The sequence below is a fragment of the Chiloscyllium plagiosum genome, unplaced genomic scaffold (genome assembly GCF_037043375.1).
Source record: "Chiloscyllium plagiosum isolate Xiang-an unplaced genomic scaffold, Cpla_swu_hap1 HiC_scaffold_2, whole genome shotgun sequence".
In the NCBI taxonomy this organism is placed as follows: Eukaryota; Metazoa; Chordata; class Chondrichthyes; order Orectolobiformes; family Hemiscylliidae; genus Chiloscyllium; species Chiloscyllium plagiosum.
Window position 1 is genome coordinate 91530237 of NW_028270140.1, and position 26541 is coordinate 91556777.

At 43.4% G+C, this 26541-nt stretch overlaps 1 protein-coding gene across 5 annotated transcripts in view; it reads left to right on the forward strand.

Moving 5' to 3' along the window:
* Window positions 1-26541, forward strand: part of epb41l4a (erythrocyte membrane protein band 4.1 like 4A) — a 303990-nt gene that overhangs the window by 271664 nt on the left and 5785 nt on the right. For 2 of the 5 annotated variants that reach the window (XR_015760851.1, XR_015760853.1), the window contains exons 23-25: window positions 19404-19491; window positions 21288-21483; window positions 22060-22106. Coding sequence is in view for 2 of the 5 variants with exons in the window: in XM_043710600.2 (XP_043566535.2) it covers window positions 19404-19491; window positions 22025-22111 (175 nt within the window). In the remaining 3 variants the exon portion in view is untranslated. Of the gene's footprint in view, window positions 1-19403; window positions 19492-21287; window positions 21484-22024; window positions 22244-26541 lie in introns of those variants that run through there. The other 3 variants (XR_015760856.1, XM_043710600.2, XM_043710582.2) reach the window with 3 other exon arrangements.

Below are 26541 nucleotides of genomic sequence, written 5' to 3' on the forward strand. Positions count from 1 at the left end.
ACCTTGATACTGTCCTATCCCCCCATTCCAGGAAATCCCCACATACATTCCGGACACTACACACGCCCTCCACCTCTTCCAAGATTTCCGTTTCCCCGGCCCCCAAAGCCTTATCTTCACCATGGACATCCAGTTCCTCTACACTTCCATCCACCATGACCAGCGCATCCAAGCCCTGCGTTTCTTCCTCTCCCATTCTTCTCTCTCATTTGTTTGACTGAACTGGTCCTCACCCTCAACAATTTCTCTTTCGAATCCTCCTACTTCCTCCAGACGAAAGGGGTAGCCACGGGCACCCGTATGGGCCTCAGCTATGCCTGTGTCTTTGTCGGCTACGTAGAACAGTCCATCTTCCATAATTACACCAGCACCACTCCCCACCTCTTCCTCCCTTACATTGATGACTGCATCGGTGCCACCTCATGCTCCCATGAGGAGGTTGAGCAGTTCATCAATTTCACCAAATCATTGCACCCCACCTTAAATTTACATGGACCATCTCTGACACCTCTCTCCCCTTCTTAGACCTCTCCATCTCCATCAACGACGACTGACTCAACACCGACATTTTTTTACAAACCCACCGACTCCCACAGCTACCTGTATTATACCTCCTCCCACCCTACCTCCTGCAAAAATGCTATCCCTTATTCCCAATTCCTCTGCCTCCACCGTATCTGCTCCCAGCAGGACCAGGGTAGCACTGTGGCTCAATGGTTAGCACTGCTGCCTCACTGCACCAGGGTCCCAGGTTCGATTCCAGCCTCGGGTGACTGTCTGTATGGAGTTTGCACATTCTGCATGGGTTTCCTCCGGGTGCTCCAGTTTCCTGTCACAGTCACAAAGATGTGCGGGTCAGGTGAATTGGCCATCTTAAATTGCCCATAGTGTTAGGTGCATTAGTCAGAGGGAAATGGGTCTGGGTGGGTTACTCTTCGGAGGGTCATGTGGACGTGTTGGGCCGAAGGGCCTGTTTCCACACTGTAGGGAATCTTAAAAAAAACAACCAGATGGCTTCCTTCTTTAAAGACTGTAATTTCCCCTCCCACATGGTTGAAGATGCCCTCCAACGCATCTCATCCACATCCCGCACCTGCGCCCTCCAACGCCACCCCTCCAACTGCAGCAAGGACAAAACTGCCCTGATCCTCACCGTCCACCCCACCAACCTCAGTATAAACCGCATCATCCACCGATATTTCTGCCACCTAAAAACGGACTCCACCACCAGGGATATATTTCCCTCCCCACCCCTATCCACTTTCCGTGAAGACCGTTCCCTCCGTGACTACCTGGTCAGGTCCACGCCCCGCAACAACCCACCCTCCCATCCTGGCACATACCCCTGCCACCACAGGAATTGAAAAACCTGCATCCACACATACACCCCCCCACCCCACCCCCCCGGCCCCAAAGGAGCCTTCCTTCCACATCCATCAAAGTTTCACCTGCACATCCACCAATGTCATTTATTGTATCCGTTGCTCCCGATGCAGCCTCCTTTACATTGGGGAGACTGGATGCCTTCTCGCAGAGCGCTTCAGGGAACATCTCAATGACACCCGCACCAATCAACCCCACCGCCCCATGGCTGAACATTTCAACTCCCCCTCCCACTCTGTCGAGGACATGCAGGTCCTGGGCCTCCTCCACCACTGTTTCCTCACCATCAGACATCTGGAGGAAGGACACCTGGAGGAAGAACGCCTCATTTTCCACCTTGGAACCCTTCAACCCCAGAGCATCAATGTGGACTTCACCAGTTTCCTCATTTCCCTTGCCCCCATCTTACTCCTGTTCCAAACTTCCAGATCAGCACCATCCTCATGACCTGTCCCATCTATCAATCTTCCTTCCCACCTATCTGCTCCACCCTCTTCTCCGACCTAACACCTTTACCCCCGCTTCCATCCACCTATTGCACTCCCAGCTACCTTCTCCCCAGCCCCACCCCCTCCCATTTATCTTTCCACCCCCGATGCTTCCAACCTCATTCTTGATGAAGGGCTCCTGCCTGAAACGTTGATTTTCCTGCTCCTCGGTTGCTGCCTGACCTTCTGTGCTTTTCCAGCACCACTCTAATCTTGACTTTAATCTCCAGCATCTGCAGTCCTCACCTTCGTCCTGTGTCATGAATGGTGTTGAATATTATGAGATCGTGAGCAAAAGTCCCCTTATAATGGAGGGAAGGCCATTGATGAAATTGCTGAAGATAGTTGTATCTAGGACACTAACCTGGACTGGAGCTGTGATGATTGACCTCCAATCACAACAGCCACCTTGCTTTATGCAAACATGACTTCAACCAGTGGCAATGTTTACCACAATTCCAACTGGTTCCAATTTTTCTAAGGCACCTCGATGCCATAGTTTGTAAACTACAGCCTCGATGTCAAGGACAGTCAGAGTGATACAGCATGGAAACTGGCCCTTTGGTCCAACTCATCTATGCTGACCAAGTTTCCCAAAATAAACTAATCCCATTTGCCTGTGTTTGTCCCATACCATGCTTCCTAAATTCTCATCCAGATCACTTATATAAATTACAAACACAATCCCTGCAGATAATCGCTGGTCACAGGCCTCCTATCCAAAACCAACCCTTCACTAACACCTTCTATCTCCTATTGTCAAGCCATTTAGCAATTCAATTTTCCAATTAGATATCCAATTAGCAAACTGTCCTCATGTGGATGGAGGTAATATTTTCATAAAGTTATGGGAAATGCTGAAAGTACCATTCGGGAGCAAAGATACATTGAAACAGCTTTCTATTCAATTTTCCTTCTTTGTCTGACATGATGTATTCTCCAGCAGAATCTGACAGATTTTTTTTTATTTTTAAAATGCAATTTGACTGGAAAAAATGTTTTCTTTTTAACTCTTGGCCAAAACTAACCAGTGAGTGAATGTAATAATTATGCTTGAGTTTAATAATCAGTGCTTTACATACAAGTATGTTACTGTGAAACAATGCTTTCTCTGTAGTTTATTGTTCAGTCAAAACAAATTTCTGAATGTCAGACATTCAGAATTCAGCCAGCATTCAGAATGGCAATGCCTATTGCATTCTCTAGCTATACACCAAAGATTTGGCGGGCTCTCTTTATTCTTTCAGCTCCCTTCAAACGTGTTTAACAACCGTGTGATCTAACTTTACTAACCAGTCCACATTGCGGAATCTTGTCAAAGACTTTACTAAAGTTCATATCGACAACTTCTACCACTATGCCCTTATCTATCTTCTTGATCACATCCTCAAAAAATTCAAACAAGTTTATGAGACATGATATCTCAGGCACAAAGCCATGCTGACTAACCTGAATCAGTTCTTGCCTTACTCTCACTTCCTCACTGAATTTCAGCTCTTTTTTTGTCTCGTTTTGGACCGAGGTTGTAATGAAGGCACGAGCTGAATGGCATTGCTAGAATCCAAACTGCCTCTCAGTGATCTGGTTACTCCTTTCGTTGTGCTGCTTGATAGCACTGTCCATGACTTTTTCCATCACTTTGCTGATGATTGAGAACAGATTGATACATTGCAATTGGAACTCAAATTGTGCATCATTGAGCAGGTTATTGCCAAGCAAGTATCGCTTGATAGCATTGTTGATGACACTTTCAATCTCCTTGATGATGTTGCAGAGTAGATGGATAGGGCTGTTCAGTGATTGCCCTATAGTGTTCTTTTTTTTTAGCAGGGTTGGACTAGTAATCCACAATCTCCCACACATCTGCTCTCCACATTACAGAGAGTGTCAGGTTGTTGCTTGACTTAGGTGTTAGTTAGCTTTCTCAGTCTTGGCACAAGCCTCCAGATATTGGTCAGGAAGACTTTGCTGGGTCGACATGTTTAATTCCTTCAGTTAGACTTTGTAGCTGTATAATCGTTTGGGCTATTTGAGAGGGTAGTTAAGAGTTAGCCATATTGTTATAGGTCTATTGTCAGATGGAGGCCAAACTAGGTAAGCATTGCCAATTTCCTTCCCTGAAGGACATTTGTGAATCAGCTGGATATTAGTGACAACAGACATGATATAGAGTCATAGAGATGTACACGAAAACAGACCCATTGATCCAACTCGTCCATACCAACCAGATATCCCAACCTAATCTAGTCCCATTTGCCAGCAATTGGCCCAAATCCCTCTAAACCCTTCATATTCATATACCCATCCAGATGCCTTTTAATTTTTTTAAATTTTAAAAATATACTTTATTCATAGATTTTTTTAGTACATATACAATTGGTGAAGCAATTCAGATGTATACTGTATTTACTTTCAGAGAACAAATTGAATCATTCATGCTCACAATTCCCTATGTTTACTATCGGCCTCTTGGCATTCAGCTGAGGCATCAGTGGGGCCCAATTACTGCATGGACCCCATCATTCTTCAGCAGAAGGGCCTTACACTGTGGTCCTTTTTTTATTATTTCAAAACTATACTTTATTCATAGAGATCTTTGGTACCTGTACTGTTGTTGATGCCATTCAGATGTATAGTTTACATGTAGTAACATACAGAGAACATACTGAGTCATTGGTATTTACAATTCTGTATGTTAACCATCCAGCCTATTGGTATTTAGCTGAGGCATCAGCAGAGCCCAGTTACTGGACTGGCTCCCTGTTGTTCTTTGGCAGAAGGACTTTATATGGTGGTCTTTCCCCACCGCACCTTGGCTGCAGCTGCCCCAAGCTTCAGCGCATCCCTCAGCACACAGACCTGGACCTTGGAATGAGCCAGTCTGCAACACTCAGTTGGGGTTTACTCTTTCAGCTGGAAGACCAGCAAGTTTCGGGTCGACCAAAGAGTGTCTTTCACCGAGTTGATGATCCTCCAGGCGCAGTTGATGTTCACATCAGTGTGCGCATCACGGAGCTACTGGGACAAACCTCGACAAACCCCACTGTAATCCTCTTCAGACTTCCTTTGCATCGGCACATTCTAGAAGGAGATGTGTGACAGTCCCGTCCCCCCCACAGCTGCTTCGAGGGCAGCGTGCGGTGCGGCTGAGAGTCCGGGCGTGCATAAAGGATCTCACAGGCACAGCCCTTCTCACCACCAGCCAAGCCATGTCTTGGTGCTTGTTGGAAAGTTCTGGCAATGAGGCATTCTGCCAAATGACTTTGACAGTCTGAAAATGTGTTGCTGGAACAGCGCAGCAGGTCAGGCAGCATCCAGGGAACAGGAGAACCGACGTTTTGGGCATAAGCCCTTCTTCAGACTTTGACAGTCTGCCCAGGGAACCGCTCAACAGGATCCATCTTCTCCTTTTCCCGAAGGACAGTACGTGCTGACCACTTCCTGATGGATTTGTGGTCAAAGGTGTTTTTCTTCACAAATTTCTCCACGAAGGAAAGGTGATACGGAATGGTCCAACTACTTGGAGCGTTCCGTGGCAGTGAGGCCAGGCCCACCCTTCACACAGTATTGGCGACATGTAGAACCCCAGTATATAGTGACACTTGGTGTTTGTGTACCAGGGATCCACGCACAGCTTGATGCAATCACACACAAAGGTGGCCATCCAGGTGAGGGTAGCATTGGGTGTGTTTTTTCCGCCTTTGCCCAGATCTTTTACATTGTGTCCCTTTGGACCTGGTCCATCTTTGATCACCACAAGAAGTGGAAGATGGTGACTGTGGCAGCACAGGTTCAGGCATTAGGCCAGACCTGTGCCATATATAACAACAGAGAGTACCTCACACCTGGAGACCAGGTTTTAACCCGTGATGGAGAGCGACCAATGCTGCCATCAGCCTAGTTTCTGCCGCACACCCCAGCCCCTCTGAACCAAATACCCAGCACCTTCAGGTGGTCAGTCCTGATGGTGAAGGGGATAGAAGGTTGGTCGGCCCAGTTTCCAAAGAGCATGGCCTCACTCTTGCCTCAATTTACCTTGGCCCCCGAGGCCCGTTCAAACTGATTACAGATTACAGATTACATTACAGTGTGGAAACAGGCCATTCGGCCCAACAAGTCCACACCGACCCGCCGAAGCGAACCCACCCATACCCCTACATTTACCTCTTACCTAACACTACGGGCAATTTAGTATGGCCAATTCACCTGACCTGCACATCTTTGGACTGTGGGAGGAAACCGGAGCACCCGGAGGAAACCCACGCAGACACGGGGAGAACGTGCAAACTCCACACAGTCAGTCGCCTGAGGCGGGAATTGAACCCGGGTCTCTGGCGCTGTGAGGCAACAGTGCTAACCACTGTGCCACCGTGCCGCCCACAATGGTCACAGATGCACATGAATCTGTGCACGGACAGTGGATCTGAGCAGAAAATGGCAACGTCATCCATGTACAGGGAGGCCTTAACCTGTAGGCCCCCGTTGCCAGGAATAGTCATCCCTCTTAGGCTCGCATCCTTCCTGATGGACTCGCCAAATGGCTCTATGCAGCACACAAACAAGGCAGGAGAGAGAGGGCAGCCCTGCCTGACTCCAGATCGGACCGGAAAACTGTCTGATTCCCACCCATTGATTGAGACTGCATTGACAATGTTGGTGGAGAGCAGTTGGATCCAATTGCAGATTCCCTCCCCAAAGCCCATTTTGGAGAGGACATCTCTCCTGTACGTGTGGGATTTCCTGTCAAAGGCTTCCTCCTGGTCCAGGTTGATGAGGCATGTATCCATGACCCCTTGACCTGCACATAGGCGATCATATCCCTGAGGATATGAGACTCTCAGCGATCTTCCTGCCCGGTACAGCGCAGGCTTGGTCAGGGGGAATCACCAGTCCCAGATGCCTTTTAAATACAGTAATTGTAAATTGTACCAGCCTCCACCACTTCCTCTGGCAGCTCATTCTATGGCTAGCTTTTAATTCCAGGTGCTAGTGAATTCAAATTTCATCAATTGGCATGGTGGGTTTCAAAGCCATATTCCCAAAACATTAGCCTGGAATTCTTGATTACTAGTCCAGTGACATTACCACTGTGCCTCTGGAGGGATAAATGGAAATGTGGAATTCAAAAGACCAATACATAAAGCGTGATCATATTGAACGGTGGAGGGAGCCTGATGGGCCAAATGACCTTACCCTGCTTCTATTGTTTGCTTTCTGTTTAGCAATTATTGTTTCAGGAAATAGAAACAGGAACTCTCTTAAATACTACCTGATGGAAGCTTGACAATGCAATGGCTTCTGGTCACATGGTCTGCATCCTGTTTCCGAAGACATTATATATTTTCTCGTAAAGTGATATAACAGCATTAACAGTCCTGATATAAGCCCATTAGCAATTAAGGAAAAAAGTGCAATCTTTTGAGTGATTGCTTCCTCTGGAACTGCACATAAGCAGAACTCACAATGTTTAAAAAGGATGGGTAGGGAGAGAAAATTTGTATAAATTTCTGTGGAGAATAATAGGAACAAATTTTATGCTGGATAGAAGTTCTGCTTAATCCTTGTCTTGCCTCCAGCTCATAAGCCAGGATCAGGTTCATTTAACTATTTTGGGAGCTTGCATATCATGACACAATTTTTAACAAAGAAATTGTAATTCCACTCCCAATTTAAAATATGCTATTTCTGTTCTACAATCCAATGCATTCTGATTGACTGCCCTTTCAAATTTAAAGGCATTCCCTTGCAACATGGTGGGAGGTAGGGGGCCACAGTTGTTCATTGCTATGCTGTTTCTAAGGTTCAATAAGCTGTAAAATATATTTGCCTTATTTGAACACAGTTATAAAATGTACACTCGTGGATGGAGGTACTTTTGTAAAATTATGGGAAATGCTGAAAGTACCATTTGGAAGCAAAATACATTGAAACAGCTTTCTGGTCAACTTTCCTTCATTGTCTGACACAATATATTCTCCGGCAGAATCTGACAAATATTTCCTTTTTTTTATTTTTAAAATGCAATTTGACTGGAAAAACTGTTTCCTTTTTAATTCTTCCAGCTAAAATTAGCCAGTGCGTGAATGTAATAGTTATGCTTGAGTTTAATAATCAGTTCTTTAAATACAAGTATATTACTGTGAAACAATGCTTTCTCTGTAGTTTATTGTTCAGTCAAAATAAATTTCTGAACGTAAAGCCAGCATTCAGAATTGGCAATGCCCACTGCATTCTCTAGCTATACACCAAAGATTTGGCAGGCTCTCTATATTCTTTCAGCTCACTTCAAACATGTTTAACAACCTTTTAGTGGCAATTTAAAAATGAATTTAATGTTTCATTTCATGAATTATGTGTTAAGATAGGTTGTGCCATTCTCTTATCATGAAAATGGATGAGAGAATTAGTATTGAAACAGGCAATGATTCTGTTTGTGTCTGCGCATTGAGCAAAAGCAGCCAAATGTAATTTATTTGTCTGCTATGAATAGTTACCAACAAGCATGGTCTGGTTTCACTGAATATCCACTCTCAAAATCACTTGTAGCTTGAAACCCAAATATGAGATAACTTTGCAATTGGACCATATTACAGAAAAATCCTTTTGAGCATGAACTTATAAGACGCATGTTGTTTACACCAAAGACAGTATTGTTGTGAATGTTTTCTCAATATAATCATCTGTTACATTAAAGATTATCTAAAGCCTGAAGAATCTAAAACAAGTGTTTTACTTTGGGACTTAGTAATTGATCCAATTCGAATTACAGCCAAAATCGCACCGTTTTGAAAACCATATTGTTTTTGAATGGTTCTGTTCAAACACATATTTGTATATTGCCAAATGTAAACTGTGTAATGAACTATCAGGCAACCAACATTTTAAAACAGGACTTCTGTAAAAACGTACTTTAAACATACAATTTTTAAATACATCAAGAAGTATTAATACAGCTGACAATGGGCTTGCTGGATAAGTATTTTAATCAGTGTCACTCTACAACAGTGAGTAGCCTAATTTTAAAGCACTGAAATTACATTTAAATGTACTGAATCCTTTGTTAATTATATTAAAATACAGAATCAGTTTCTAGTTTTTTTTAATTCAAAAGCTTTTCAAATGTGCCTATCAATGTTCTTTTAACCTAAAAAAGTATTTGAAGTTTTCCCAAAGGCCTGCAAAAGAATGGAGTTAGTGAAAATTCCCAAAGTGATTAATTCATCTTGGCACATAGCCAATTTTGTTGAGCTTAGGATTGTTGTGCTATTCTCCTGGATTCAGTGCATGTAATGCTTTAATGATTTAATCAGATCAGGAAAGGTGAATACATTTGTACATTGATCCTGCTGTGCGGATCATTGCAACCTCTCACTCTATTTTGTCAAGCCTACTGAATCCCATCATTCATCACATTCACTTACCTTGATAACACACCCATCCTCTCTTTCTGTGTACTCCCTCACTTTCTCATCCACTGCCATTTACTCTCAGCTTTGGGTAAATCAAGCCTTTCCCTGGTAGTCACTTTCATAAAGGCAATGCACTATTGAGTGAATACGTGTTGGTACAATCACTCCAAACATGAAGTACAGGGTTGTGCAGAAATTTCGGAAGGGTGTGAGGGGGAAATACTAAACGAGTATTTTGCTTCAGTATTTACTGTGGAAAAGGATATGGAAGATATAGACTGTAGGGAAATAGATGGTGACATCTTGCAAAATGTCTATATTACAGAGGAGGAAGTGCTGGATCTGTTGAAACGGGTAAAGGTGGATAAATCCCTAGGACCTGATCAGATGTACCCGAGAACTCTGTGGGAAGCTAGAGAGGTGATTGTTGGGCCTCTTGCTGAGATATTTCTATCATCGATAGTCACAGGTGAGGTGCCGTAAGACTGGAGGTTGGCAAACATGGTGTCATTGTTTTAGAAGGGTGGTAAGGACAAGCCAGGGAACTGTAGACCAGTGAATCTGACGTCGGTGGTGGGCAAGTTATGGGAGGGAATCCTGAGGGACAGGATGTACATGTATTTGGAAAGGCAAGGACTGATTAGGGAAAATCAACATGGCTTTGTGCAGGGGAAATCATGTCTCACAAACTTGATTGAGTTTTTTGAGGAAGTAACAAAGAGGATTGATGAGGGCAGAGCGGTAGATGTGATCTATATGGACTTCTGTAAGGCGTTCAACAAGGTTCCCCATGGGAGACTGTTTAGCAAGGTTAGATCTCACGGAATACAGGGAGAACTAGCCATTTGGATACAGAACTGGCTCAAAGGTAGAAGACAGAGGGTGGTGGTGGAGGTTGTTTTTCAGACTGGAGGCCTATGACCAGTGGAGTGCCACAAGGATCGGTGCTGGGTCCTCTACTTTTTGTCATTTACATAAATGATTTGGGTGCAAGCATAAGAGGTACAGTTAGTAAGTTTGCAGATGACACCAAAATTGGAGGTGTAGTAGACAGCAAAGAAAGTAACCTCAGATTACAACAGGATCTGGACCAGATGGGCCAGTGGGCTGAGAAGTGGCAGATGGAGTCTAATTCAGATAAATGCGAGGTGCTGCATTTTGGGAAAGCAAATCCTAGCAGGACTTATACACTTAATGGTAAGATCCTAGGGAGTGTTGCTGAACAAAGAGACCTTGGAGTGCAGTTTCATAGCTCCTTGAAAGTGGAGTCGCAGGTAGATAGGATAGTGAAGGCGGCGTTTGGTATGTTTTCCTTTATTGGTCAGAGTATTGAGTACAGGAGTTGGGAGGTCATGTTGCAGCTGTACAGGACATTGGTTAGGCCACTGTTGGAATATTGCATGCAATTCTGGTCTCCTTCCTATCGGAAAGATGTTGTGAAACTTGAAAGGGTTCAGAAAAGATTTGCTAGGATGTTGCCAAGGTTGGAGGATTTGAGCTATAGGGAGCGGCTGAACAGGCTGGGGCTGTTTTCCCTGGAGCGTTGGAGGCTGAGGGGTGACCTTATAGAGATTTACAAAATTATGAGGGGCATGGATAGGGTAAATAGGCAAAGTCTTTTCCCTCAGGTTGGGGAGTCCAGAACTAGGGGGCATAGGTTTAGGGTGAGAGGGAAAAGATATAAAAGAGACTTAAGGGGCAACGTTTTCACACAGACAGTGGTACGTGAATGGAATGAGCTGCCAGAGGAAGTGATGGAGGCTGGTACAATTACAGCATTTAAGAGGCATTTGGATGGGTATATGAAGAGGAAGGGTTTGGAGGGATATGGGCCGGGTGCTGGCAGGTGGGACTCGATTGGGTTGGGATACCTAGTCGGCATGGACTGGTTGGACCGAAGGGTCTGTTTCTGTGCTGTACATCTCTATGACTCTATAACCTGAGACCATCCTCCACAGATTCCCTTCAAACAACCTCCATGGAGGAAGTGCTCAAAATCGTATTTTTTTGGCTTGGACATCAGAAACAGGGATCTCCTAATCCACTTTCCAGTCACAATTAGAGATCAGGGACCCACAAATTATAAAACCCTCAGTCATGTAAAAGCAAAATACTCTGGAGATTGGAAATAAAAACAGAAATGCTGGAAGTCATAAGCAGGTCAACTGCAATGTGGAGAGAAATGGAGTCAGCATTTCAATTTGATGACCTTTCATCAAAACAGTCAGTTAGAATCATAGAATCCATAGAGTGTGGAACCTGGCCTTTTAGTCCATCAAGCCCACACCAACTCTCTGAAGAACATTCCACCCCCCTATCTTATACCTGTAACTCTACAATTCCCATGGCTAACCCACCTAAGCCTGCACATCCTGGAGACAGTGGGCAATCTATCATGGCCAATCCACCAAAATTGCACATCTTTAGACTGTGGGAGGAAACTGGAGCATCCAGAGGAAACCCTTGCAGACCTGGGGAGAATGTGCAAACTCCACACAGACAGTCATCTGAGGCTGGAACTTGGACTCATCCACCGCCAAACCACAACAACCCGACGGTCGGAGGAGGAGCGTCTTATCTTCCGACTGGGAACCCTCCAACCGCAGGGGATGAACTTGGACTTCACCAGTTTCTTCATCCCCCCTCCCCCCACCTTGTCTCAGCCGGATCCCTCCAGCCCGGCACCGCCTTCCTGACCTGCAGTCTTCTTCTTGACCTCTCCGCCTCCATCCTACTCCGACCTATCACCCTCACCTTGACCTCTTTCCACCTATCACATTTCCAACTCCCCTCCTCCAAGTCCCTCCTCCCTACCTTTTATCTTCTCCTGCTGAACACTCTCTGCTCATTCCTGAAGAAGGGCCTGTGCCCGAAACGTCGAATCTCCTGTTCCCTGGATGCTGCCTGACCTGCTGTGCTGTTCCAGCAATAAAGTTTCAACTTTGATCTCCAGCATCTGCAGACCTCACTTTCTCATCAAACCTGGGTCCCTGGCACTGTGAGGCATCAGTGCTACACGGAGCCACAGTGCTACCCTCTGTTATGTTGACTTGATTACATTCATAAAACATGTTCATCCTCAGAGATTGTTTGATGGGAATCTGTGGAGGATGGTCTCAGGTTCTCATACCCTTCCTAGATGTCTGCACAACCCTGTACTTTAGGTTTGGAGTGATTGCACTAACATGTGTTCACTCAATAGCCACTTATCTGGCCTTGACCAATTTACACATTCCCTCTTTACCACAACCATCATACATGCAGCAGGAATCCATGAAACTCATGGATGACAAACCTATAAGAGGATTATCATTTTTCATCCTAGGATACATTGTCACAGGAATTGTATACCACGCACCCAGCACAGTTACTCACACTCTCATCAGTGAGACAGAGCTGGGATTTCACCTGCTGACTCATTTCACAAGTGAGTGAGAGCAGGAGGTGGTAGGGACAGCTTGTGGAGTCTGCATCAGAGTTCAAATTTTACTTGTTGAACAAGAGCTAATCATTATTCCAACTCTATTCTGCTATACACCACTGCTGAAAGGGAGGATCATTGAGAAGCAGCACAGAATGAATCATGTACTGACACAAAATTGTCTGACAATTATTGCAGAGAGAATAGATGAGTGTGCCACCCATGTGTTGGCTCATATCCAGGACATTGCAGTGGTATCTTGCTATATGTATTGAGTCATCAGCTTGGTTGAATATCAAATACTGCAATCACACCAAAATGGTGGCGGAGTAGGACACTCCAGCCAGAACATGTCTGCTCCGTACGTTCCTTTTGCTATTTTCTCTGTCTTGTGTTTTTTTTTTACCAACTTCTATCCATTTCCTCTTCTGCAAGATGCCCAGAGCGGAGCGGGGGTGGCAGCCACGGAGGGGGGAACGGTGGTCAACAGGCCCAGAGCGGAGCGAGGGACGGCTAATGGTCTAGAAAAGAAATGGAGCAGGGACAGCCAGCGACCCGGAATGGAGTGGGAATGGCCAGGGACCCTGAATGGAGTGGGAATGGCCAGGGACCCCGAATGGAGTGGGAATGGCCAGTGATCCGGAATAGAGCAGGGATGGTCAGTGACCAGGAATGGAGCGGGAATGGCCAGTGATTTGGAATGGAGCTGGGATGGTCAGTGACCCAGAGCAAAGCGTGGACAGTGGCCAGTGGGCCTAGAGCGAAAGTTGGCACTGGCTGGGAACTGGAGGAGTCCTTCTGGACACCCTTTTGGAAACACTGTATTATCTATCTATTTAGCTTTATTTCTTATTTTCCTAACTTGCACAATGTATATCTGAAATGTAGTGTAACTTTTTTCCTTTATTTTCTCTATTTGCTGTACCTTTCATTTGTACCCAGGTACTTTGTACCTAAGATGCTGTCATGTGTTGGCGACTTTGTACACTTTTCACTGTACTGCAGTTCTTTTGTAACTTGAGTATGTGTGACAATACGCCTAATTCTTACACATGGCCTTAGCCTTACATTCTCTAAATGTCAATGTGTTTGCCACTTTAAACAGACTCTCATGAGAAGATAATCATAAAAGGGGACATGAAAGTGGGAACACCACTCAGAGTGCTTTCATTTCTCACCTGTTGCCACCTTCTTACTGAGTAGCCTATATGTTGCCCTGTGACCTGATGGCTGAATTTAGCTCTGTACAGGTTCAGGTGAAAGAAACTTTTATGGACATTTCATACACTTCAAAATCTCTAAGTTGTCCGGCAGCTCCTCAGTATTCAGAGTAGTGATCTCAGCAGTTTGTCTGTAGTTCTGCCAATATTACAAGAGTTGAATGATACAGGTAAGAAGAGGAATAGAAAATCTTTATAGTTGCACAGGAGTATGCATGTGGGTGTACGAAGAAGTGTTGTATTGTAAGATATCTGTTCTTTAATATGATGTGGAGGTGCCGGTGTTGGACTGGGGTAGGCAAAATTACACGACACTAGGTTATAGTCCAGCAGGTCTATTTGAAACTACAAGCTTTCGGAGTGCTGCTACTTCATCAGGCAAGAGGTGCATTGCTCTGAAAACTTGTACGTTTAATTAAACCTATTGGACTATAACCTGATGTTTAACTTTATTCTTCAATAGATCACATGAATTTATTGATCTTTCCTTATGTTCCAATCTTGCCTATTTTTGCTTGCTGGATGATAAGTCATAATTTTATTAACTGGTCGACAAATGGGAAAACATGAAATGGTAATGACCAATGGGTGATCTACACGAGGTAGTTGGTTGATTGCAGGACTGTTCTGTGTCAGAGGCATTAGTGAAGGCAGGAAGAGGAGCCGTTGCATCTGCTTTACATGTTGATACACTGGTATACCTTCAGTAAACCATCTACTAACAGGGGCAACACAGTAGAAAAACTGGTGCTGTATTGCCCTCATTGGGTTCCTCGTCTTTATCTACTTACTCCCTGAAATCCAAACTTCTCTGCTACACAATGCTGTGTAACATATAATGACTAGTCTGGATAGCCTGGCTGGTATGTACTGAAGGCTGCCTCTGGATCTGTCTGGGCACTGGAAACATACTTTCTGCACATGGATAGTTTGATCATAAGGCATACTATATGACATTCATTGCAACAATCATTATTCAACCTCATTGGTCAGATTTTTGTTGGACATCATCAGCCTAGCTTGAAGAAGGCATCCAACCATCCCTTAAATCTTCTAGCAGTTCAAATATATCTGAGATATTAGAGTAACAGAAACATTATGGATGCACTGTGGAAATCTTATGCCCAAGAGTTGGAGGATTTGAGCTATCGGGAGAGGCTGAATGGGCTGGGACTGTTTTCCCTGGAGCATTTGAAGGCCGAGTGGTGACCTTATAGAGATTTATAAAATCATGATCGGCCATGGATAGGGTAAATAGACAAGGTCTTTTCCCCAGGATGGGGGACTCCAGAACTATAGGGCACAGGTTTAGGGTGAGAGGGGAAAAATTTAAATGGGGCAACTTTTTCACGCGAGGGTGATATATTTATGGAATGAGCTGCCAGAGGAAGTGGTGGAGGCTGGTATAATTACCGCATTTAAAAGGCATCTGGATGGCTATATAAATAGGTAGGGTTTGGAGGGATATGGACAAAGTGCTGGCAAATCGGACTAGGTTAAGTTAGGATATCTGGTCGGCATGGATGAGTTGGATGAAAAGGTCTGATCTGTGCTGTACATCTCTATGACTCTATGAATCTATCTGCAGAAATGCTTTCTGTCATTGCACACCCAGTCACGTTGATGGAGTGGGAGACCTAGTATTTGGCACATACTGATGGTTAACCCGCGAGTGCTGGAATTATGATAATTTGTAATCAATGAGATTCTTCACCTGTGGAAAGACATCCAGAAACACAAACCAAAGCACCCACTCAATCTGGTTGACATGATCATAGGTAACTCAAAGGTGGTCACATAATTGCCAACCCTGACGTCATCAGTCACTTGTCTTATGTATTTGTGGATCTCCACCTGAAGGGTTCTGGCTGAGAAGGATTGGGAAGCTGGAAAGCTTTGGTCACATTGTTGATAGTGGGGGGATTCAGCAATTGTAATGCCAATAAATATCAATAGGTCATAGTTCAATTCTCTCCCATTAGACAAGGTTAATGCCTGGCATTTGTGTGGCATAAATTTTGCTTGCCACTTGTCAGACACAGCCTGAATGTTGTCTAGATCTTGCTGCAGTTGGACATGGTCTGCTCAGTATCTGAGGTGTCACAAATCAGAATTAAACATTGTGCAATCATCAGTGAACATCCCCACTTCTCATTCTACCATAGACAGAAGGTAATTAATTCAGCAACTAAAGATAATTGAGCCTAGGACACTACCCTAAAGAACTCTTGCAGAGTGTCGAGAAGCTGAGATGATTGACCATCAACAACCATAACCTTCTTCCTTTGTGCCAAATATGCCCCCTAGTCTTGAAATTCCCCAAAATAGGGAAAAGACACCTTATCTATGCCCTTCATTCAGCTTATCCATGCCATTCATGATTTTATAAATGTCTAAAAGGTGACCCCTCAACTTCCTACATTCCAGTGAAAAAGTCCTAGCCTTTCCTTATAAACCAACCCTCCATTCCCAACAACACCCTGATAAATTTCCTTTGAATCCTTTCCAGCTTAATAATATCCTTCCTTTGACAGGGTAATAGAACTGCACACAATACTCCAGAAGAGGCCTCACCAACGTCTTGTACAAGCTCAATATAATGTCCCAACTCCTATATCAAAGGTCTGAGCAATGAATGCAAGTGTGCTAAATGCCTTCTTAACTACCTTTTATGTTGCAAACTTCAAAGAATTATGTACCTGAACTGCTAGGTCTCCCTATTCTACAACATTACCCAAGGCCCTACTTTTAATTATATGTCCTGCCCTTGTTTGTTTTACCAATATGCAATACCTCACCTTTACCCGAATTAAATTCCATCTTCAGTCTTCAGACCATTGATCCAATTGGTCAAAATCTCTACATAATCTTAGATGACCTTCAATGATGTCCACAATGCCACCAATTTTGGTGTCATCCTCAAACTTAATAACCTTGCCTTCCATATTTTCATCTAAATCATTTACATAACTGATAAACAAAAGTGGACCCAGCACCGAGTCCTGTGGAACACCGCTGGTCATAGGCCTCCAGTCAAAAAAAAAACGCCTCCACCTTTATTCTCTGACTCTTGCAATTAAGCCAATTTTATATCCAATCAGAATCCCATGTGTTCTAACTGTACTATCTAGTCTACCATATGAACCTTGTCAAAGCTTTACTCCAGTCCAAAGTAGGAGAAAGTGAGGACTGTAGATACTGGAGAGTCAGAGTCAAAAAATGTGACACTGGAAAAGCACAGCAGGTCAGGCAGCATCCGAAGAGCAGGAGAGTCGATGTTTCAGGCTTCTCTAGTTTCCAAATCTCCCCTCGTCCCACCTCTTCCCAGATCCAACCCTCCAACTCAGCACCACCCTCTTTACCTGTCCTCCCGGTCCATTTACCTTCCCATCTGTCTACTCCATCCTCCCCACTGACCTATCACAATTACTACCACTTGCATCCACCTATCGCCTTCCCATCTACCTTCCCCCAGCCCCACCCCCACATTTCTATTATCTCTTAGCCCCTTTCTCCCTCCAAATTCCTGATGAAAGGCTTATGCGTGAAACATTGACTCTCCTGCACTTCATATGCAGCCTGACCTGCTATGCTATTCCAGCACCATACTTTTCGACTCAAGTCCAACGTAAAAAATGTCTCCCACTCTGCCCTCATCAATCTTCTTGGTTGCATGTTGTGTTGGAGTATGATTCTGCATCTGCTGGTGGCCCACAGCACCTTTTGAATGCTCAGTGCTGAGTTGCTAGATCTGTTTGAAGTCTGTTCCATTTAGCATCATGATCGTGCAGCACAACACAATGTGTGGTATTCTCTATGCGAAGACAGGACTTTGTCTTCACAAGGAATGTAGGGTGGTTATTCTTCCTGATACTTTTGTGGATGAATTAATCTGTGGCCGGCAGATTGCTGAGGACATGACCGAGTATGTTTTCTCTTCCTGTTAATTCCCTCACTACCTTCTGTAGACCCAATCAAACAGTTATTCCTTGGGGAATCACCTGGTTCAGTAGTGGTGTTTTCAAGGCACATTATGAGATAGACATTGAAATCATTCATCCATGTACATTTTGCATTCTTGCCTCTATTTTTGTTCAACGGTGAAGATAATTCATAAACCAATTGGGAGTAGGTGGTAATCAGCAGGAGGTTCTCTGCCCATGTTTGATCTGATAGCATGAGATTTCAAGAGTTCCACAGTCAATGTTGAGGATTCTCAGGGCAACTCCTTCCCACTTTCTACCATTATGCTGCCAGCTTGGTTGGTCTGTCCTGTCAGTGGGACAGGACCTATCCAGTGACGGTGATGGTACTTTTGGGGACATTGATTGTAACTGTTTGCTCTTCATTTTGTGCACATGTGTGAACTTTATTTTTTTAACGGTGATGGATACTTGTGACAAATCAAATATTTTCCTCAGGAATTAACTATCCTGTCAGCAGTAAGTAAATCTAGGCTCCAGATAGCACACTCAAATAAAAGCAAAGTACTAGGGATGTTGGAAACTTGGAATAAAAACAGAAAATGCTGGAGAAACATTGCAGGTCAGGTAGCATCTGTGGAGACATTAACAGAGTTAACATTTTGAGTTCAAAGAATCTAAGATGAATCTTTAAACATAAAATATAAACTTTATTTGTCTGTACACAGATGCTACCAGGCCAGCTGAGCATATCCAGCATTTTGTTTTGTTTTTATATTGGAGACAGCATAGTTGATGTAGAATCAAGCTTATTTTCTTAGACCTCAACAACCAAAGAACACAAATCATCAGTTTGGCATTTTACCATTTCCTACATCCAGCTAATGATCACTCGTCCACTTTTCATTGTACCCACTTAGCTCACTCGTCATCCATCCTAGGACCCTGCCCATTCACTAGCATTCAAACTGGAGTTGGATATTCAAACTTACTTTACTGCAGCTCGTGCTGATAAAAAGGGGTTGCAGCTTATCTTCAGTACATTGGAGCTTTTCATTCAACTATTGCTAAATATTTCTGATGCAGTTGGATTTGGAAGACCCAGTCAGAAATGCAGGGTTGTGTAAGTGTGTAGAAAAGTCGAAGTCAGAAGTCACATGACACCAGGTTATAGTCTAACAGGTTTATTTGAAATCACAAGCTTTCGGAGCAATGATCCGAATTTCAAACACCTGTAAACCTGTTGGACTACAACCTGGTGTCATTTGACCTCTGACTATGCCCACCCTAGTCCAACACCAGCACCTCCACGACGTAGAAAAGTCAAAGTGGAGAAGCAATCTGACATTAATTTCCACTTTGCAGAAGATGCAGGTCATTAGGTTTTGAATTCTTGGTGACTGTAAACAGTGCATCATTTCATATACACTGAAGTATTTGTGATAGTTGTGGCATTGTAACAAAGCTAATTTGATTATTGGCCAATGGCAGTATTCATAGAAATTGCACTTCTTCACAAGATAAGATGAAATAATGTAGACTTCTCCACTTTCTTTCAGTGCCAGGACTGATCTGGTGCCACCACTGCCTGTGACCCGTGCTTCAGATGCTCAGGACCGTCAGGGATCGTCTTCAACATTAAATCAAGTAAGCTTAGTTCAAACCATTTAAACCAAATTAACAAAACTGTGTGATGTCTTTGAGCAAGTCATAGTGAAGAAACTTTTGGCAGCATTGAGCAAGTTCCAGAATATAGAGACAATGTTGGAAAGTGTCCCACTTTTCATCAGCAATGATTGAGAATTTGGACAAAAACTATTATTTTCCACACAAGCACAATTAATGTTTGAGTGCAAGTTTGCGGCATGTTCCAGGTGAAAGAGATTCCACACTGTGAACAGACGCTAGGAAAATGATGAACAGAATTCCTGTCAATGTAATACTTTCATTTTAATTTCCTGAAGTCTGGCTGGAATATGATGTGCTGTTGTTTAAGCTGGTACAGGAATATTCAATCATGGTTTTACCATATCAATCATCACCAAAAGTTAGCCTTACTTAAATAACCCTAGTCAAATAAGTAACATACATTGGGGACCAGTTAAAGATGGCAGAGTTGGGTATTAACCTTGTGTACTTTGGAATAATCAGGACATTTTGTTTTATATATGTGTGCTGAGGGAGTAGAAGCCCTAATGTATGTAGTTAAAAATCACACAACACCAGGTTATAGTCCAACAGGTTTAATTGGAAGCACACTAGCTTTCGGAGCGACGCTCCTTCATCAGGTGATTGTGAGCGTCTTTCCAAAAGCTAGTGTGCTTCCAATTAAACCTGTTGGACTATAACCTGGTGTGGTGTGATTTTTAACTTTGTACACCCCAGTCCAACACCGGCATCTCCGAATCATGACTTATATATGTATGCAGACTGACAGGGGCTACATTCAATAGTCTTCAAAATACATAAAACTGTCATGATTCTCAATTAACCATCATCCATGCAATGAGAACATGAATATAGGTCACTTTGCACCCAGGGCCACTCATGCATTGCTTGCATCTCCACAGGATGCATCTGATGACTCTTAGCTTCATTTCTTAGCACTGACTCACTCTGCAATTACTCGAAGGCTGCCAGCCTCATTGGATGCATCAATTTTTGTCCCAGAGGGAGAGGAAAGCAGCTTGTCATAGTTCAGAGCATTGAATAGTTAAGGGAGTGAATGTGTCATTGTGCAGCACCATGCTATGTCAATGTCACACCTCCAGCAAATGTTAACAGCTTATATGGCAAACATATTGCAGGGAACTTAAACATATAGCAATGTCTGAAACACAAGGGGCCAGTACTTATTGGAGTCATTGTGGACCACAGTATCTTTGGAGATACTACCGCAGGCAGTCAAGGGACTTGTCTGCTTACAATCCAGGGCTTGACCATGATCAGGCAGGAGTTTGGTCCAACTAGGATCTGGGGATCTTCTTAATCCAGTGACGAGGTAACAGTCAGCCCTGCAGGTACAGTTCATTCAGTCTAGCGGTGACAGTTAGGTCAGTCGGATCCTGTGGAAACATCAGTCAGGGGCTGGACCAGGTTTTCCAGTAGGGGCCAAAGAAAAGGATTGACGCTGATGGAATTGAATGGGAGAGCTGTTAGTGGTGACGCAAGGGCAGGAGAGGTGGTGAGCTATCCACAGTGAGTGAGTAAGAAGTAAAGACCACAGGACTGGTTACTGGTTTGGGAGGATAAGCATGGTGAGAGTTGTTGAGAGCACATGATGTGTGTGGTAGCCCGAGTTGTCGCCCATCAGCTTTGGTGAGAAGTGTCTTAGAGTTAGGGTAAGTGGCAGTCCTGGAAGTGTAAAGTAGCAGACAGATTAGCGATGCTTAGTCTTGCCAAGTGTAGAAGATCATTAACCTGTGTATTGTGTTTCACCTCAGACACTGCTCTGGCCTGAGCTGCTGTTACAGTCCAGGCTGGCTGAGGCTGACGGCATAGCCTCATTTGATAGTCAACAGGAAAAAGCAATGCTCACATATCCACATGACATCTGGATTCCTGTCAGTGTACTGATGCGCTAACCTGCCTCTCTGTGCCATGTCCTTGACGGTAACAGCACAGGACCACAGCGTGAAGGTTAGTTCCTGGCTTGCAGCATCTGAAGTGCTGTGGCGCTGGGGTTTAAATACAGCACTGGTGCTGCAAACATTGAAAAGTGTTGGCAACAGTGAACACTTTCATTTTTCCTGTTATGCGATTGTACAAAATGGACGCTGTGAGTCCAGTTGCATAAATAATAAAATGAAGAATGGAAGATTGTGTGAAAAAAGTCACTGTGGGCCATGGCAGACTGGATGCCACAATTTTACTAATAATGCATTAGTATTTGGAGAAAAAATGGAGTCAAACTGGGAAACGACTCAAATCTAATGTAGGATATCTGATTTCTTGATTCCTTCAAATTATGCTAAATTGTTTCTGGAAGAATGCTACATTTCTCTTGAAGCTGGAGGGAAATGCTTTACCAGGGTATTTTGTTCTATGCTAAAATATTCCTGATAACTGTACTGCAAAAATGAAACAGACACATTTTTCTGTTTTGTTTAAAAGATAGTCAAAGCATGAAAATATTGTGAGTTTTCCAGAGAGGTGATAAGTTATTTTTTTGTTGTTGTAGAAACAGTTATCAAGTCTGACTTTTACTCTGGCCAGAAAGAAGAGGAAGTCCGAGTCTGAACATGTAGAGAGGACTTGGAATTTCTGAAGCAATGGTCAATATGTTTTTGTCGCTATCTCGTCTGGTTCTTCAAATGTCTGTTTACGTTATCTGGGATAAGAGAAATGACCCAGAATTATGTTTGGAGAATGCAATTCATTACTGTATTAAAGGTGCCTATTTGACCTTTTAAGACTGTGTTATTACTCTGAAAGATCGAGCCATTCAATTTAAACCCTGTCCTTATTTACTAACTTTGTCTTTTTCAATCAGTGGATCTAGTTCCCGTTTAAAAAAATGCATTCTGCTTTGAACATTCTGATGAAGTGTCATCGAGACTTGAAACGTTTTTGTTTTTTCTCCATGGATGCTGTGATCTCCAGAATTTTTTGTTTTCAGTACTATTTTGAGCATTGTTTCTGATAGGGCACTTGATGCACATTCATGATCTAGAGTTATATCATTTGGATATCAACTCAGTGGGATGTAAAATCAGTTTTACTAAATTTACCTTTTAAAAAAAAATCTAAATTTAAACTGCTGGAAATCTGAAACAAGACTCTTCTGAAGATGAGTTGAGAGAGTGTTGCTGGAAAAGCACAGCAAGTCAGGCAGCATCCGAGGAGCAGGAGAATCAACATTTGGACATAAGCCCTTCATCAAGAATTCAACAGGAACATTCCTGGTGAAGGGCTTATACCCAAAACGTCAATTCGCCTGCTCCTTGGATGCTGCCTGACCTGCTGCGCTTTTCCAGCACCACAATCTCGACTCTGACCTCCAGCATCTGCAGTCCTCATTTTTTCCCTCTTCTGAAGATGGGTCATACTAGACTCGAAGCATTACTGGTTTCTCTACAGATACTGCCAGATTTGCCGAGTTTCTCCAGCCTCCTCTGTGTTTGTTTCAATTTTAACTGGCTTTACCAGATTGGTTTATCTCTACTGCACCAAAGCACTGACATCCTCCTTAATGTAAAACACCCAAAACTGGAACAATGGTATAGAGTTTCTGTTTTAGACACATTCTACAATCCTGTGGCAAATTAGTCTTGAAATTTTCCTTGGTTCTGAGGTGAAATTATTGTTCAAGTTCCTTCTCATTTATTTGCATAATTATAAATTGAAAGTCTTCCATGAACCAGTACAATGAGGGCAGCATGATGGCTCAGTGGTTAGCACTGCTGCCTCACAGCACCAGGGACCCAGGCTCGATTCCTGTCTCAGGCGCCCGTCTGTGTGGAGTTTGCACAATCTCCCCGTGTCTGCGTGGGTTTCCTCTGGGTGCTCTGGTTTCCTCCCACAGCCATGCTAAATTGCCCATAGTGATAGGTGCATTAGTAGGGAGTAGGGGAATAGGTCTGGGTGGGTTACTCTTCGGAGGGTTGGTATGGACTTGTTGGGCCGAAGGACCTGTTTCCGCACTGTAGGGAATCTAATCTAATTGACGCATTGTACAGCAGATTTATTTATTTGTTTACTTTTCTTGCACTAAAGGACATTCCTTGATGTCTATAAGATTGGTATCCTTCTGTATTATAGTCTTATTAGTGCAAGTGAAAACAAAATGTACATTTTTACTAAATTCACCTGGTCCTCTATCTGTGGGTAATTTGATTTTAAATATCTAAAATGACTTTAAAAGTTAATACAGTACCATTTACTAGTTTCCATAGAATACAATGTCAATAGTTGCCCCATATCAAACCCACTCTTAATTTTGAACCTTTATTTGTGCCATTAAATCAGTTGTTTTGTACTAAATATTATATGCATTTAAGTAATGAGTCATTATTTTCACCTTTTAACATTTTTAAAATCCTTTGACCTTATTGACTGCTGTTTTCTCACATTTGTAGATTCTGCCCTTTTGTGTCCCATGCTGATGAAATTATGTAAATAGCATCTTGCTGCCATTGTTCCCCTTTGCAGAACCATCCCCCATTTTTAAGTTTAAAGCATGCTGTATATCCTTACTATTTTGATTAGCCATGACACCGATCATAAACAGTTCCAAGTGAAGCCTATCCCATTGGAACTAGCTCCCTTCTACTCCAGTGCTGGTGCCAGTGCCTCATTGTTACAACTCACTGGTAAGGACATTGTAAACAAGGTTGAAACTTTATTGCTGGAACAGCACAGCAGGTCAGGCAGCATCCAGGGAACAGGAGATTCGACGTTTCGGACACAGGCCTTTCTTCGGCCAGTGCCCGAAACGTCGAATCTCCTGTTCCCTGGATGCTGCCTGACCTGCTGTGCTGTTCCAGCAATAAAGTTTCAACTTTGATCTCCAGCATCTGCAGACCTCACTTTCTCCTCCATTGTAAACAAGCCCCATGCTATTCCCAGGGTCATCACAAGAAGTAAAGATTTTATAAAGTACACAGCAATCCCCAATTTACATGAATTTCCAACCCAGATTGATAGAAGACATGGACCAGGTTTCTATACTGTTCAAGAGTCACTATTTATGGCAAGTAATTAAACTTCAGCTACAGCTGTTAAACAGTTTTAGTCCATTGGCATTTAATACTATTGATTAAAACTCTAATCCCTCTAAGTTCCCCCTTACATACATAGACAGACGTAATTAAATGTGTTATGGATAGAGAGAGAGACTGGACAGAGAGCTTAGTAGTCTTTGTTCCCACACGCTATTGTTGAGATGATTCTTATGACTTTTCTGCTACCAGTACGGAGCTACAGTTACCTTTCTCTGGTTGTTTCCACTGGCTAGTGAGTGATACAGGTGGCATGTACTCACAGAAAAAGACTGGAACTTATCACAGTTTACAACAACTGTTACAAGAATTCCTTTTCAATTGCTTTGTTCAAACATAAAGTTAAAAATCACACAACACCAGGTTATAGTCCAACAGGTTTAATTGGAAGCACACTAGCTTTCGGAACGACGCTCCTTCATCTATCACCTGATGAAGGAGTGTCGCTCCAAAAGCTCGTGTGCTTCCAATTAAACCTGTTGGACTATAACCTGGTGTTGTGTGATTTTTAACTTTGTACACCCCAGTCCAACACCGGCATCTCCAAATCATTTGTTCAGTTATTTACATGATGCCTACAATGGGTGTCAAGTGACTTGCTTTCAAAACAGCAGCCACTCTTTCAAACACATTTTAAAAAAAACGTTCATTCTCATTTCAGTCACCAGCTTTTCAAAACACAAAAGTAAAAAGATGCAGTTCGTACACCATGAAATGAAACCTATGCCATTTTGGTATGCTTTCCTTTATTGGTCAGAGTATTGACCACAGGAGTTGGGAAGTCATATCATGGCTGTACAGGACATTGGTTAGGCCACGTTGGGATATTGCATGCAATTCTGGTCTCCTTCCCATCGGAAAGATGTTGTGAAACTTGAAAGGGTTCAGAAAAGATCTACAAGGATGTTGCCAGGGTTGGAGGATTTGAGCTATAGGGAGAGGTTGAACAGGCTGGGGCTATTTTCCCTGGAGTGCTGGAGGCTGTGGGGTGACCTTATAGAGGGGCATGGATAGGACAAATAGACAAAGTCTTTTCCCTGGGGTGGGGGATTCCAGAACTACAGGGCATAGGTTTAGGGCGAGAGGGGTAAGATATAAAAGAGATCTAATGGGCAACTTTTTCACGCAGAGGGTGGTACGGGTATGGAATGAGCTGCCAGAGGATGTGGTGGAGGCTGGTACAATTGCAACATTTAAGAGGTATCTGGATGGGTATATGAATAGGAAGGGTTTGGAGGGATATGGGCCGGGTGCTGGCAATTGGGACTAGATTGGGTTGACATGGACGAGTTGGACCGAAGAGTCTGTTTCCGTGCTGTACATTTCTCTGACTCTATTTGCCCCACCCCAGATTCTGGGCTACACATTTAACTCTTTGACTTTCTTTACCCCATTCCATTTGTCCATGGCTCAGATAGTAATCCAGAGATTATTAGTTTGGAGTTTCTGCTTTTTAACGTAGCTCCTGGCTGTTCAAACTCTTTCAACAGAACTGTCTTTCTAGTTCCAGCAAAGTCATTGGTACCAATGTAAATGACAACAAATGAATGATTCCTCTTTCACTCCCAGTTCCTCTCCACATGTGAGGAAATTTGCTTAACCATGGCACCCAGGCAGGTAGCACACTTTGGGACTTCCACTTATGGCTACAGAAAACAATAACAATCCCTATAAGTATACTGTCCCTAATCACCACTCCATTCCTATTGCATCCCTCCACATGAATGGCTCCCTGTATCACAGTGCCATCAACAGTTCATTCATCCTCCCTGCATGCCCTTCTCTTGGCCACACAGCCTGCAAGAACCTCATAACTGGTGGACAATTGTAGTGGCCTAGGCTCTTCTAACGTTACCTCCAGGTCTCCATATCTGTCTCTTCTCCCTGATCAAATTTGAAGTGATTAATCTGAGGGGGGTGACCACCTCCTGGGAGCAAAGATTCCAGGTAAGTTTCCTCCCTGATGTAGCGCAACGTC